Genomic DNA, 13,599 nt, shown 5'->3' on the forward strand with positions numbered 1-13,599 from the left:
TTGCATTCCCTGCCCCTGCATGCAAACTCCTGGTTCCTTGCCTGTCCCTAAGACAAGGGCTTCTGGAATCATCCCCCAGGCACTACCTCCTGGACCAGTCCCAGTCCAGATGTGAGATGGGTGGACTCTTGAATGGGGAAACTGTGGTTGTGGTGGTGAGGGTGGGGTGGGGGGGACAGAGCTTCCCACCCTGGGGGCCCATAGTGTGCCCTGGGGGCTTCCTCTTGGCCCGGATGTGGGATGGGAGGGCCAGGGGGCCAAGACCCTGAGCCAATACAGGAAGCTCCACATCCAGAAGCCTTAAAGAGGGAGATGTGGTTGGGGCATAATACCAGCGTCCAAAGTTTGGCTTGCTGAGTCCATCCAGAGGGTAAGTGACAGCTACTCTGCTCAGCCCAGAACCCCAGCCCCAGGGGCCCATGTCCCCCACAGGGACTCATGATTCCAGAGCCCACCCGCTCAGTAGGCCTGACCCTCTCCATGAGAAGGGACTGACCCAGCTGGGGGTGTCTTCATTCCCTCTTGCAGCACCAGCAGGATGAAGGCTCTTCCCCTCCTCCTCCCTGTCCTGGGGCTGCTGGCGTGTGGCAAGTCTCTGTGTCCAGTGGATGAGGCCATCCACGAGAAGATCCAGGATGACACCAGCTCCTTAAGTGAGGACCCTCGCTTCCAATGTCAGCCGGGGCCTCGGAGGCCCCCTAACCCCTGACATGCAGCAACCATCAAGCCAACCCCATCCAGAGCCCAACCCAACCCCAGCCCCCAACCAGCTCCACCTTTGGCAGAAGCTCCCAGTCCTCCTTCCTCTAAAACACCCAAGTCAAGACAGAACCTGGGAGTTGGTGGTGAGCTCCCCACCTCATGGCTGTCCACCAGAGCCTGGACCACCTGGGCCTTCCTCAGAAAAGTTTTCTGGCCCCCCTGCCTAACTCCAAACCACAAGGGCCAGGGCCACGAGAAGGGGGGAGGGGTTTCTTGGTATCACGGCTTCCCGGGCTTCCCTCCTTCCTCCCTCCCGCAGTTCTGGAGACAATAAGGAACTTTGGCCTGAGCTGCCAGAGCGTCACCTCCAGGGGGGACCTGGCCACCTGCCCGGCAGGTGAGTACAGAAGTTCCTTTTCCAGGCTCTCACTTAGGTTCCCAATACCCAGTAACCCCTTCCCCTAAGTCCAGCCTCTATTTCTCGAGTCAACTTCCCCAGAGTCCTGGTCTGCAGCCCCAGCCTTCCCCCCGTCCCAGCTCCGGGACCGCATTTCCTTAGCACACAGGGGTCCAGGTCCCCAACCCCCAGCCTCCCTGGCGCACGCAATCCAACTCCCATTCCCGGGTGTAGGAGCTCCCAGCTCCGCCCCCCTCCCCCGCCCCACCTCCCGGCCCGTAGCCTCCTGCTGGGGGGCCAGACTCCCTCCGCTCCCGCCCGCAGGCTTCGCCGTCACCGCCTGCGCTTGTGGCTCCGCCTGCGGCTCCTGGGACGTGCGTGTCGAGACCACATGCCACTGCCAGTGCGCGGGCATGGACTGGACCGCGGCGCGCTGCTGCCGCTTGCAGGCCACCGCCTGACGTCCCGGGAGCGCGGGGCGGGCTGGGGGGCGTGGCCAGGCCCGGAGGGGCGGGGTCAGACCGCAGAGGGGGCGGGGCGAGGCATCGGGGGCGGGGCCTGCGAGGGGCGGGGCTGGAAATAAACACTGAGAACATAGAAAATGGTGAGGGTCTGGGCGCTCTTTTTTTTTTTTTCTTTTTCTTTTTTTTTTTTTTTTCAAATATTTTATTTATTTGGGGGAATCCCTGGGTGGCTCAGCGGTTTAGCGCCGCCTGCAGGCCAGGGCGTGATCCTGGAGTCCCGGGATCCAGTCCCATGTCAGGCTCCCTGCACGGAGCCTGCTTCTCCCTCTGCCTGTGTCTCTCATGAGTAAATAAATAAAATATTTTAAAAATATTTCTTCATGAGAGACAGAGGCAGAGACACAAGCAGAGGGAGAGGCCGGGTCCCTTTGGGGAGCCCGATGCAGGACTGGATCCTGGGACCCCAGGACCACGCTCTGAGCCAAAGGCAGATGCTCAACCACTGAGCCACCCAGGCCCCCCGCTGTCTGTATTTTATGGGGTGTGGGGGACTGAGCTGCCGTCTCCGAAAAAAGTGGGGCACATAGACGCTGGAGGAAGGGGTGATAGGGCAGAGGAGGGGGAGCCCTGACTTTCTTCGGCCCATCCCTCCCCTCCCATGCGGTACCCCCACCCCCACCTCCTTGAACAAGGCCTCAACTTCCTCTACGGACACACTCAGGGATCATGACCTCCTTCAGGAGGGGAAGTGAGTGTTACCTTTGAGCCCGCCTTGACGATCACCCTCGGTTGTCTCGCTTTCTGGGAAGTCACTGGGTCATTCTGCCCCAGCCCCTACAATGAGGCTTCATTCAGGGTCTGGGTCTGGTTGGAACAGGGACAACCCCCCCCCCCACACACACACACTCCAGGTCTCCAAGCCCCCAGTAGCCCCAGGGTCAAGGTGGATCCCTGAGTCATCTCTCAGCCCAGAGCTCCGAGCCCCAACTTCATGGAGCAGCAGCCTGCAAGGCACAGGCAAAGCTGGGTGGTGGACAGGAAGCAATCTTCACAGGAGCCCGCTAAGAATTCTTACCTGAGGCTACGAACCACAAGTTCACGTTTTCACACGCGCAGCGCAGTTTCGAATAGTTAGTTACAACCTGCAGTACACAGAGCCACGCCGTCCTCCTGAACACTTGAATGTGAAAACGCAGGGCAGGGTACTTGTTTGCTCTTGGGTGTATTCTTGGCACTCAGAAGAGAGCATGCCACATAGGCGCACAGGAAGTGTCTGTTAAATAAATAACCACATACACACGTGGATACACCATCCAGGGGCACACACTGCATGTACGCACACAGTGACACATGGCCATGTGCACACACAGTACACAACCCGGTTACTGTGGTCACACAGAGACCCACCATGCCCACAGACACATACATAGGCACAAGAAGGCACCCCTGGTGCACACAGGCGTGGCCATGGCAAGAGAAACGTGGACACATAGACACAGAGTCTCTTGCTTCCAACATCAAGTCCCCATCTCAGCCTGGATGATATTGGTCCCAGTCTGAATTCTGATCTGGACGATGAGTCATCTGCAACCCCTACCTAGCTTCCTGGGGGCACACAGATCCAGGTGATGCAGGGTCCAGTTGCCTAGGGATCCTAACCCAGGGGTCTTAAAATCTAGCCCTTGAGAGATGCGGACACAGATTTCAGGACACTCGGTGCCCAATCTTGAAAGGGACCCCAGAGTCAAATGTCCCAGTCCCCAGCAGCATACTGCATGGACTGGAGAATGGGTGATGGGGTGAGATCCTGGTTTTCAGGGTGTTTTGGAGTCTCCGGGAGGGAGGAAGGCGGTGGCAGGTGGTGCCCAAGACTTTCTTCTGCCCATCCCTCCCCTCCCATGTTATGCTCCCACCTCTGCCCCCCGTGTGATGGCACGGCCCCGTCTCATCCTGGTAGCCATGAGCTGAGATCACAGACTCTCCTCTTGCCCCTGGAGCCTACCCAAACCCCAATTCAGAGATACCCCTCCTAAATCCTCCCTCCTAACCCCATTGTGGCCATAGGGTGGGGGTGGGACCATCCAGATAGAACTGTGTTGAGGAAGGAGCCAAGAGGGTGAGTCTAGAACCTTGCCTGTCCCGGTCCCTCACTGTGGACGAGGTGAGGGGGTTGCACTCCTTTGCCCCCAGACCCTGATCTGAATGCCTCTTCATCTCCAAGTCCCACTCAATTGTCTCCCTGTGTTTGGACCCCAAGAAGGTCCTCTTCAGAGCCCTCAATTCCAGCAGTCTCCTGTCCCAGAGTGCACACTCGGATAACAAGCCCCTTCGTAAGCCCCCATTCTCTCACTTGCCAACTGTTCAGCCCCCCTGAGGTAGCCAAGACTCTTCTAGTTGCAAGTGCCGCAAACCCCACCTCAAGCTAGCTTGAGCAAAAGTAAAAGGAAGTTTCTGGGGGCGCCTGGCTGGCTCAGTCGGTGAAGCATACAATTTTTGTTCTCAGAGTTGTGAGTTTGAGCCTCGTGTTCAGTGTAGAGATTACTTAAAAATAAAATCTTAAAAAAAAAAAGGAAGTTTCTGAATATGTTACTGAGAGGCCCAGGGCTAAAGATTTATTTATTTATTTTATAGAGAGAGGGTGTGGCAGAGAGAGAGGAAGAGAATCACAAGCAGACTCCAATGCAGGGCTCAATCTCACGACCCTGAACAAGGACCAGAGCTGAAAGCAAGAGTCAGACGCTTAACCAGCTGAACCACCCAAGTGCCCCGAGAGGCCCAGGGTTAGAACAACAGATTCAGGTATGGGGGGATCTAGGTCTCAGGTGATGACTCCTGGATCTGACTCTCTCTCAGGTCTGCTTTCCTCAGTGCTGGCTTCTCTCTCAGGTGGGGTCTCCCCCATCACAGCTCCAGCCTTACATCTTCCCGGCTTGGGGGGGGGGGGGCAGAAATGCCTTTTTATCCTGTGTAATGCCACAAAAGTCCCAGGCTTGAGTTTCATTGGCTGAATCTGGCTATTTGCCCACCCCTGTGCCAAATCTTGGGTTCTGATTGGCTGGGCCAAGATCATGGCCCACTCTAAACCAATCCCTGGTTTATGGTTAGCTGGACTTGAGGCACATTTTCTTTCTTTCTTTCTTTCTTTCTTTCTTTCTTTCTTTCTTTCTTTCTTTCTTTCCTTTCTTTCTTTCTTTCCTTCCTTCCTTCCTTTCTTTTCTTCTCTTTTCTTTTCTTCCTTTCCTTTCCTTTCCTTTCCTTTCCTTTCCTTTCCTTTCCTTTCCTTTCCTTTCCTTTCTTCTCTTTCTTCTCTTTCTCTCTTTCTTCTTTCTTTCCCTTAAAAGATTTTATTTATTCAGTCTCCTCTTTTCAGGGACCCAGGACCCTCTGACCCTGGGGCATCCTCACCACCCCCCTCCCAGATCAAGAGGGTCTTAGGAGGCCAGAGGTCTCACGGAGGGCCAAGCAGAGAAGCCCATGGACCCAGAGACAGGAACCAGCATGGCCAGGAACGAGCAAAAGAGACACAGAGGCAGAGACATCGGCAAGCTCCCTGCAGGAAGCCCCATGCGGGACTCCATCCCAGGACTCTGGGATCACCATCTGAGCCAAAGGCAGACACTCAACCACTGAGCCATCCAGGGGCCCCCACACATTCTTTCTTAAAAGAAAATTGAGAGTGTTACCCCATGGCAAGGGCTGGTCAGGAAACCTCACAGAGCCCTCTCAGGACACTGCGATTGCTCACTTAGTTTCACAACTGCTATTTTGTCCAGAGGGCTGGATGGTCCTTGGTCTTAATTTCAACCGACCTACAGAAATGTGCAATTCCGCGCCCCACCCCCTGCACCTGTCCATCACAGGTGGAGCCAGCTGCCCATTGGTCCATCTTCTCTGTGACTGCTGCGTCACGGTCCAATCTCTCAATTGCGGACTTCTAAGATCAGAGAGAGAGGAGCTGCCATCTGATCACTGTGAAAGTCAGTCAAGACAAGATTGGCAATAGTTTAGAAAACAGAGCATTGGGCACCTGGGTGGCTCAGTGGTTGAGCGTCTGCCTTTGGCTCAGGAGGTGATCTCGGAGTTCTGGAATCAAATCCTTCATCAGGCTCCCTGGAGGGAGCCTGCTTCTCCCTCTGCCTACGTCTCTGCCTCTTTCTCTCTCTGTATCCCTCATGAATAAATAAATAAAATCTTAAAAAAAAATAAAAGAAAACAACATTATCTTCACCAAACCTTGGGGGACCATCCAAATTATCTCAAACTTAATCACATAGTTAAAAAGCTAAAACAGGGGATCCCTGGGTGGCTCAGCAGTTTAGCGCCTGCCTTTGGCTCAGGGCGCCATCCTAGAGTCGTGGGATCGAGTCCCACGTCAGGCTCCAGCATGGAGCCTGCTTCTCCCGCCTCCTGTTGTGTCTCTGCCTCTCTCTCTCTATGTTATCATGTATGAATAAATAAAAAATAAATCTTTAAAAAAATAAATAAAAAATAAAAAGCTAAAACATACTGACTTCTCCCACATAGAAAGTGTTTTAATTATATTTTACTTATTTTTTCCAAAGGAAGAGAACTGTAATCGTCTAGACCAGTGCTGTCCAATATTGCAGCCATCAAACGCTTGAAATGTCCCATAAGTGCAAATACACGTTTGATTTTGGAGATTTAGTACCAAAAATTTTTAAGTGTCATCTACATGCTGAAGTGATAACATTTTGAGTATATTATGTTAAAAAAATACATCATTAAAATTAATTTAGCCTGTCTCTCTCTCTCTCTTTTTTTTTTTTGTCTTTTTAATGTGGCTGCTAGAAATTTTTAAAGATGTGGTCTACATATACTTCTATCAGAAGGCACTCTGCTAAACTTAAAGAATTTCCTACCAACGTCTCAGTTTTAGCTCCAGTTTTCAAGGTCACAGACACAGAGAGAGCTCTAAGACACCTAGACAGAGTGCAGACATGCAAATGCCTGACTCTGGATATTTCTCTGGGGTAAACACATGTAGAAGGCTGCCAACGAGCAAGACACGGGAACATGTGAGCAGGTGTGTAACGGTTCTCGGGAGTGTCTGTGAGTGTGGTTAGGTGAGCAGGCAAGCGGATGAGAGTGAGCATTTCCAAGTGTTTCTCCGTCTGGGGCCCCGGGGAGAGGGGACACCATGTCCAGGGTTAGGGCAAGGTGTGGGTCTGGCCTCAGTCCCAGATGTGGGTGGACCTCCGGTGGTTGATCCCCTTGCCTCACATCCGTTCCTTTCCCCCATGAAGCTTTAGGGAAGTAGAACTTCTTGGAGTGGAGCTGAGGGGCGGGACTGGGGCAGAGAGTGGGGGAGGAAGATGTGGGAGGCCTGGAAATCCTGCCTCCAAGCCCAGATACCCCAAACCTAAAAGGTGAGACTCCCAGGTGTCACAGGTTCTCTCCTGAGAGGGGAAGGGGACGAGGTTCATTTGGGTAGACACATACACAGCTTCCTTTAAAGTTCTTGACCATCCCTGAAGATTTTAAAAATTTATTTATATTGAGTATAACTGACTTATAACATTGTGTAAGTTTGGGATGTACAGGTGTTCATCTGATGCACTTGCATATTGCAACATGATGACCGCCATAGCATTAGCTAACACTCCTATTGCTCGTTCCTGGCCATGCTGGTTCCTGTCTCTGGGTCCATGGGCTTCTCTGCTTGGCCCTCCGTGAGACCTCTGGCCTCCTAAGACCCTCTTGATCTGGGAGGGGGGTGGTGAGGATGCCCCAGGGTCGGAGGGTCCTGGGTCCCTGAAAAGAGGAGGCTGACCTCTCTTCCCCCTTCCCCCAACCCAGAGATTTCCTCATCTGCCATGACACCTTCCGGTGGGTGGGGATGTGTGTGGGTAAACTGGCCCACTGGGAACCATGGAGTCTGAGGAAATCTACACGAATCAGAAGGTCGAGATGCAGGCAGCCTTCAAAGACAAGAAACAGAGGGTCCCAGCTGATAAGGAAGGTTAGGTACCCCGGGGTGATGGGGGTGGGGGTCGGGAGGGCGAGATTGGGATGGGAGAGGTAAGGGGCTGAAAGTGGGGTCACAGGGCTCCTACCCCAAAATATATGTGTGCATGTGTATCCCCCAAATGCTCCCACACACCCTCTCCACCTAACCAAGCAGCAGATCTTATTTTCCCCATTCCTTATCTTTTATCCCCAGAAATCTGTTGTGTGCAGGGGTTCAGTGAGCCAGGATCTCTGAGTGCCCTTCGCACCCCCACCCCTGCCCCAGAGCTCCAGGCAGGTTTCCACTCTCACTGACCCACCCACAGGTGCAGATAACCCTGACTATGAGAATATCACCTTGGCCTTCAGAAACCAGGACCAGCCAAAGGGCAGCCATTTACCACCCAAGAATCAGAGCAAGCAGCCACCTGCCAGGACACATCACACGGCCTTGGGAGGGGCCCACGGTAGGGCATCATGGGAACAAGGATCACCACGTGGAGGCCGGGGTCAGTGGTGTGGGGCTTGGTGGCACGTGTGTTACAGCCGGGGGCAGGGGGGCAGGTGGTTAGCTTCGCAGGTGGTGATGATGATGGTGGTGGTGGTGTTGGTGGAAGTGTTGGTGAAGGTTTGGGTGATGGTGATGGTGAGGAGGTGACCATGTAGTAGATCACGAAGGAACCACCTAGACAGGGCCGATGACGGTGCTGGTGAGACCTGTTGCTGGGGACAATGCTGACAACCTTAGGCACCGATGTTGGTGGGTGTTGGTGACAGCTACTGCCGACGTTGTGAGTGCTGGGAAAGGGGATGGTAAGGGTGGGGGTGATGATGACAGCATTAGAGACGGCTGCTGGTGGCTCTGGCCAGGGTGCGTGTTAGTGGTCACAGTGGCTACAGGATTGGGAAGAGGGGGTGCAGGCGACAGAGCTTCTGAAGGTGTTAGAGTCAGTGGTGATGGCCTGAGTGGTGGTGTTGGGCCCTGGAGGTCACCTGTCCTGCCTCTACCCCAGTCCCAACCCTGTCTAGGCTGCCCTCAGACTCTGGCCAGCTCCCCCGTTGTCTGCACAGAGTCATCATGAGCCTGTACATGCTCCTCGCCCTGTCCTGCATCATTCTCTTAGTCTTGGTCCTCATGAAGAGTGAGTAAGGTTTTTGTTGTTGTTGTTTTGTTTTGTTTTTCCGTGGGGGGCTGGGGCCGTGTGGAGGGTTCCTCAGGAGGTGGGAAGGCCCAGTGTTTCCACCCTGGTTCCCTTCTCCCTCGTTCCTCTCCCTTCCCCCACCCTTGTTCTCAGGACTGCAGAAACAGGGGTTCCTCAAGGGTTTTTCTGCCTCCCCCACCCCTCCTCCTGAACAGATCTGGAGATGTCCCAGGAGTTGCTGGCCCTGAAAAGGGAGCTCTGGAATGGTGAGGGCCGGGACCTGGGGGAGGCCCAAGGGGGTCGGGGTGGGGGTAAGGAGATCAGCAGTGATACAGCTACGCCCACTGCATGCCCCAGTGTCCGTCTCGGTGCAAGAGTGCCAGGAGCAGCAGAATCAGGGCTGGAGCACCGTCCGGCAGCTCCTGGTGGAGGCCAAGCGTGACATTTCCATGGTCGGGAGAAATGCCCAGTTTGCGAGTGAGAAGGTGAAGACGCTGACAGCAGGTGCCTTTGCTGACCTTCGTTGGGTGGAATTTGTCTCATGTTGGGTGCTGGGAATTGGGGGAGGGGACTTTAGGGGGGTCCCACTCCCCAACCCCCAGTGCGGGAGGGTTTAGAGGCATGATGGATGTCACCTTCTGAGTCAGTCAGTCCCATTTAAATGCTGCTGGGAACGCCAAGTACACGGGCTCTGCAGCACCCCAGGGTAGAAGTCGGGCAGGGAGGGGGCTTCCGATAAAGGTGGGGGTCTTGTGTGAGACCCCACCCCAGCTTTCTCCTGTTCTCCTGCTCCCAGACATAAGCCATATCAAGAGTAAGTTACAGGAAATCTCCAAGATGCTGGAGAAGCCAAAGCCATGTAAGTTGGGGCTGGGAGAGGGATGAGGGAGCCAGATTCGGCCCCAGTTTCTCTCCTGGGGGAAGGAGTGGCCTGACCTGGGTCTCCATCCCACGCAGAGACCTCAACATACGCGAGGACATCGAAGCCCTGGCTGCAGCTTGGCGGAGGGGGCTGCGCCTCCCAGTGAAGATGGCCACGTGTGTGCACCACGTGTGTTGTGAGCCTAAGGCGTGACACAGTGGGTGGCTGTGTCAGCAGGGACCACGAAAGTGTGTCAGCGTGTTGTTGGCAGCATGTGTAGCACCGTGAACGCGTGTGACTGTCCTGTGGTATGTTGTGTGTAAATGTGTCACGGCAGAGCCGTGGCGGGGGCACCCCACGTGTCACTGTAATTGTGGGTGCCCTGTCACTACCTGTGTTGGTGTGAACAGGTGTCTGCCAACGAGCGACTGAGGATGTCACGGAGGGGGTTCGGAGCATGTACACATGTATGTCCATTTGTTCCCGCGCTCACGTTGTGTGATTTGTGAAGATAAAGGCCGATGGAAAAGAATGTGGCTTTTGGGTCTGGAACTGGGAGCATCTGGGGGCTTCGGGGACCTGGCGGGGGAGGGTCCGGCAAATGTTGGGGCGCGGGGAAAGCCACACAGTGAGCACGTGGACATGATCCCAGGAACCCTGGGGGACGAGGGCGTGCAGGATGAAGGCCGCCAGGGGGTCCCTGTGTGTCCCCGGGCGCGCACCCAGCGAGTCACCGAGTCTCCATGCGGAGATGTGTGCCCAGGCGGGTTTGGGGCCGGAGGTGCACAAGGTCTCCCCGCGTGTAGGCGCCCAACATGTGCCCACGGGCGGAGCTGTGTTCCCGAGTGTCTGTGCCTCTGAGCGTGTATCCACGAGCGCCCTAAGCCCCCGGCTCACGGATGTAGGTCCCTCCCGAGGACATGTGCCCACGGGCAAGCGCCTGTCCCCAAGACGGGTGAACGCGCGCACACGGGCATGCCTGGGCCCCTAAGAGAAGCCGCGCCCGAGAAGACACGTGTCTCTAGGAGGAGAACGTGTCCCGGCGTAGGTGTGCCCCAGGACAAGCAGACACAGGCCCGGGCACACCGGGGCCGCGGAGACAGACGCGGGGGCCCACCGTCAAGCGCGTGCCCCGAGCAGGTGACCCTCCGCGCCGTCTGAGCGGAGCCAAACCCCGCTCGGGCGCCCCGGACACGCGCGCCCCCAGGCGGCCGCTTCTGGAATCTCCGCCAGCGCGCGCGCGCCCCGCCCACGGGCCCGGCCGGCCGCCGCGCCTGCGCACTCAGGGCGGTTTACGGCGCCGTAAAGCAGCTCGGCCGAACCGACGGCCGCAGAGTCCCGGTGAGCCCCCGCCCGCCCGCCCGCGCCCCCCGCCCGCGCCCCGCCTCCCGCGGGCCTGGGGATCCCGGGTCCGTCCCCTTCGGCCCTCGCCAGGGGTCCTTGAGGAGGGCGGGCCCCTGCCGGCCTCCGCTGCCTGGCTCAGCACCGCCCCCTGCGTCTCCGCTGGGCCCTCCCGGTGTAGACGGCCGCGCCCGGGCGCGTCTTGGAGCCCCCGCCCCGGTGGGCCCATCCCTCTCGTGGGCCGCGTTGGGGGCAGCCCCAGTAGCCCCAGACCCTTCCGGCCTCTGGCCGCTTCCTGCGTCATGGGGACGGGGATCCCGCTCCTCCGCCCCCCCGTGACGGCGGCTTCACGCACCCGCGGGCGGAGGCTGCGGGGCGGGGCTGTCTCAGCGCCCTCGGGGTCCCTGCCCCGCCGCGCACCGTCTCAGCGCCCCCTGCACCCCCAGGGTTTCTCCCGCGGCCCCTTGCGGTCTCCAGCCCCACCCTCCACGGGCTGGGTGCCTGGGACTGCAGGCTGGCGCCCCCTCCTGGCCCCCCCGCGCGCCCCCTCCAGGCCCCCCCGCGCCCCGGAGCGCGCCGGCCGCCTTTGCCGTGTCTCCCGCCGCCGCGCACGCAGGTGGGCGGGTTCCCGGCGCCTTCTCTGAGCCCCCCGCCCCCCCCACGCTTCCTTACGAACGAAAGCCCGTCCACGTCTTCCAGGAGGCGAGCTTCGTGCGTGCCAGAGGGGCGCTGTCAGAGCCCTTTCCTCCTGGTTTGTCCCCCAAGCCCCAAGCCCTCCCGGCTGTTGCCTTCACCTGCGGGAAGTCCGCGGGGGCAGCTGGAGGCTTGCGGGGGGAGAGTGCCTGAGACTTCTCACGGCCCCCCCTCCTTGTCCCCTCCGTGCCCTAGGTCTGATGCCTCCTCCCCCATGCACTAGTTCTCTCGTTGCTCCCACAGGTGGCAGAGGGGGCGCGAGGGTGCTTTTCACGTAGGTGCAACCACCTGGAACCCTAAGGTTGGATGGCTTCCGGTCCCCCCCCTTCTGATCTCCCTCTTGGGGCCCCCCTCTTCCCTCCAGCCCAAGCCCCCTCCTCGCCAAGGGTGTGAACTTACTAATTTCCCCATTTTACTTCCCTGGAAGAGGCGTGCTTTATGTACTGGTAGATGCCCCCTCTCCTTCCCCTTTCTTTTTTTATGTGGAGGTCGGCCACGGAGCACGGAAAAGAGGGTGGGGGGAGCAGTGCTCCTTCGTGTCCCCCCCGCGCCACCACACATGTCTCCTTGTGTCCCAGCAGGGCGGCGGAAGCATGGAGGCGCGCTTCACGCGCGGGAAGTCGGCGCTGCTGGAGCGCGCGCTGGTGCGGCCCCGCACCGAGGTGAGCCTGAGCGCCTTCGCGCTGCTTTTCTCCGAGCTGGTGCAGCATTGCCAGAGCCGGGTCTTCTCCGTGGCCGAGCTGCAGGCGCGCCTGGCCGCCCTGGGCCGCCAGGTGGGCGCCCGCGTTCTGGATGCGCTGGTGGCCCGCGAAAAGGGTGCTCGGCGGGAGACCAAGGTGCTGGGTGCTCTGCTGTTCGTCAAGGGCGCCGTGTGGAAGGCGCTCTTCGGCAAGGAGGCGGACAAGCTGGAGCAGGCCAACGATGACGCGCGCACCTTCTACATCATCGAGCGGGAGCCCCTCATCAACGCCTACATCTCTGTGCCCAAGGAGAACAGCACGCTCAACTGTGCCAGCTTCACGGCGGGCATCGTGGAGGCGGTGCTCACGCACAGCGGCTTTCCCGCCAAGGTCACGGCACACTGGCACAAGGGCACCACGCTCATGATCAAGTTTGAGGAGGCCGTCATAGCCCGGGACCGAGCCCTGGAGGGCCGCTGACCCTGTGGGAGATAAAGAATGCAGAGAGCCCCCTTCCCACATGTGTCTTGTGTCTTGTGTGTGTGTGTGTGGAGGGGGGCGGGCTCACAGATCCATTCATGGCCTTGACCCAGGTGCCTGCCTCAGGCTGGTGAGGGAGGCCAGGATCCAAGCATGTTTATAATACCTCCGAGAGGTGGGGGTGGGCTGGGTCCCACCAGCCCCGGCTTACAGATGGGGCTGGGGGAGGCCAGGGGCAGTGTGGGGGTAAGTCTGCAGAAGGACAATGCTGATCTGCTCTGGAATCACAATTGGAGGCCAGGCTGGAGACGAGGGGATGGGGGTGGAGGGATCAGACTAAGTAAGAGACTCCTTTAGACCAGAGGCTGGCATACTTTTTCAGTAAAGGGCCAGATAGTGACTAGTTTATGCCTGGCAGTCTCTGTCCAGCTACTCTGCGGTGTAGACTGCAGTAGGTCAAGGATTGGGTGTGGCTGTGTGACTAGAAACCGGGCAGAGGGTGGTCGCTGACCCCTGTTCTAGACGCTTCTCAAAGTGTGGTCCGGGACTGGCAGCATCAGCATCTCCTGCGAGCTTGTCAAAACGCGGACCCTCAGGCCCACCCCAGGCCTGCCAACCGAGAGTCTGCATTCTAGCAAGATCCCCGGGGGATTCCTGTGTATCTTATTTTGAGAATGTCCTAACAGGGGTGGCTGGACACCAACACCCCCCCGCCCCCCCAGTTTCAGATTCTGCAGAAGATCTGGGCAGACTGAAGATTTGCATTTCTAACAAGTTCCTAGGAACTGCTGATGCTCCTGGGACCGCACTGGGGTAACTATGCCTCTAGAGACCTGGGGAAATGGGTGGGCTCACTTCAGAATCATCTGGG

General features: G+C 57.7%; 3 protein-coding genes across 9 annotated transcripts; all 3 read left to right on the forward strand.

The window, feature by feature from the left end:
* The first annotated feature begins 216 nt into the window (after window positions 1-216).
* RETN (resistin) lies at window positions 217-1,701 on the forward strand. Its single transcript, XM_025457347.3, has 4 exons — window positions 217-370; window positions 529-653; window positions 1,022-1,099; window positions 1,424-1,701. The coding sequence occupies exons 2-4, from the start codon at window positions 539-541 to the stop codon at window positions 1,558-1,560; spliced, it is 330 nt and encodes a 109-aa protein (XP_025313132.1). The 5' UTR covers window positions 217-370; window positions 529-538; the 3' UTR covers window positions 1,561-1,701.
* A 5,684-nt stretch (window positions 1,702-7,385) lies between these two features.
* Window positions 7,386-10,066, forward strand: MCEMP1 (mast cell expressed membrane protein 1). Its single transcript, XM_035703289.2, has 7 exons — window positions 7,386-7,543; window positions 7,857-7,997; window positions 8,544-8,672; window positions 8,888-8,938; window positions 9,030-9,176; window positions 9,469-9,531; window positions 9,630-10,066. Coding segments are annotated over exons 1-7 (624 nt in total). The 5' UTR covers window positions 7,386-7,452; the 3' UTR covers window positions 9,632-10,066.
* A 735-nt stretch (window positions 10,067-10,801) lies between these two features.
* TRAPPC5 (trafficking protein particle complex subunit 5) lies at window positions 10,802-12,764 on the forward strand. 7 transcript variants are annotated; one of them, XM_025457341.3, is made up of 3 exons: window positions 10,802-10,875; window positions 11,812-11,869; window positions 12,150-12,764. In XM_025457341.3, the coding sequence occupies exon 3, from the start codon at window positions 12,162-12,164 to the stop codon at window positions 12,726-12,728; it is 567 nt and encodes a 188-aa protein (XP_025313126.1). In that variant the 5' UTR covers window positions 10,802-10,875; window positions 11,812-11,869; window positions 12,150-12,161; the 3' UTR covers window positions 12,729-12,764. The 7 variants fall into 7 exon arrangements, with proteins under 7 accessions (XP_025313126.1, XP_025313127.1, XP_025313129.1 ...); XM_025457343.3 differs by having other exon boundaries at window positions 10,822-10,875; window positions 12,147-12,764; XM_049097892.1 differs by having other exon boundaries at window positions 10,834-10,875; window positions 11,812-11,842.
* The last annotated feature ends 835 nt before the right edge of the window (window positions 12,765-13,599 follow it).

This window comes from Canis lupus, chromosome 20 (genome assembly GCF_003254725.2).
Source record: "Canis lupus dingo isolate Sandy chromosome 20, ASM325472v2, whole genome shotgun sequence".
Lineage (NCBI taxonomy): Eukaryota > Metazoa > Chordata > Mammalia > Carnivora > Canidae > Canis > Canis lupus.

Excerpts from the sequence above, each read along its gene's own strand:
- RETN (XM_025457347.3), top strand. The coding sequence starts at position 539 with ATGAAGGCTCTTCCCCTCCTCCTCCCTGTCCTGGGGCTGCTGGCGTGT. Across the intron at positions 654-1,021 it reads GGATGACACCAGCTCCTTAA|TTCTGGAGACAATAAGGAAC; the intron begins GTGAGGACCCTC and ends TCCCTCCCGCAG. Across the intron at positions 1,100-1,423 it reads CCTGGCCACCTGCCCGGCAG|GCTTCGCCGTCACCGCCTGC; the intron begins GTGAGTACAGAA and ends TCCCGCCCGCAG.
- MCEMP1 (XM_035703289.2), top strand. The coding sequence starts at position 7,453 with ATGGAGTCTGAGGAAATCTACACGAATCAGAAGGTCGAGATGCAGGCA. Across the intron at positions 7,544-7,856 it reads GGTCCCAGCTGATAAGGAAG|GTGCAGATAACCCTGACTAT; the intron begins GTTAGGTACCCC and ends ACCCACCCACAG. Across the intron at positions 7,998-8,543 it reads GGCCTTGGGAGGGGCCCACG|TCCCAACCCTGTCTAGGCTG; the intron begins GTAGGGCATCAT and ends CCTCTACCCCAG.
- TRAPPC5 (XM_025457341.3), top strand. The coding sequence starts at position 12,162 with ATGGAGGCGCGCTTCACGCGCGGGAAGTCGGCGCTGCTGGAGCGCGCG.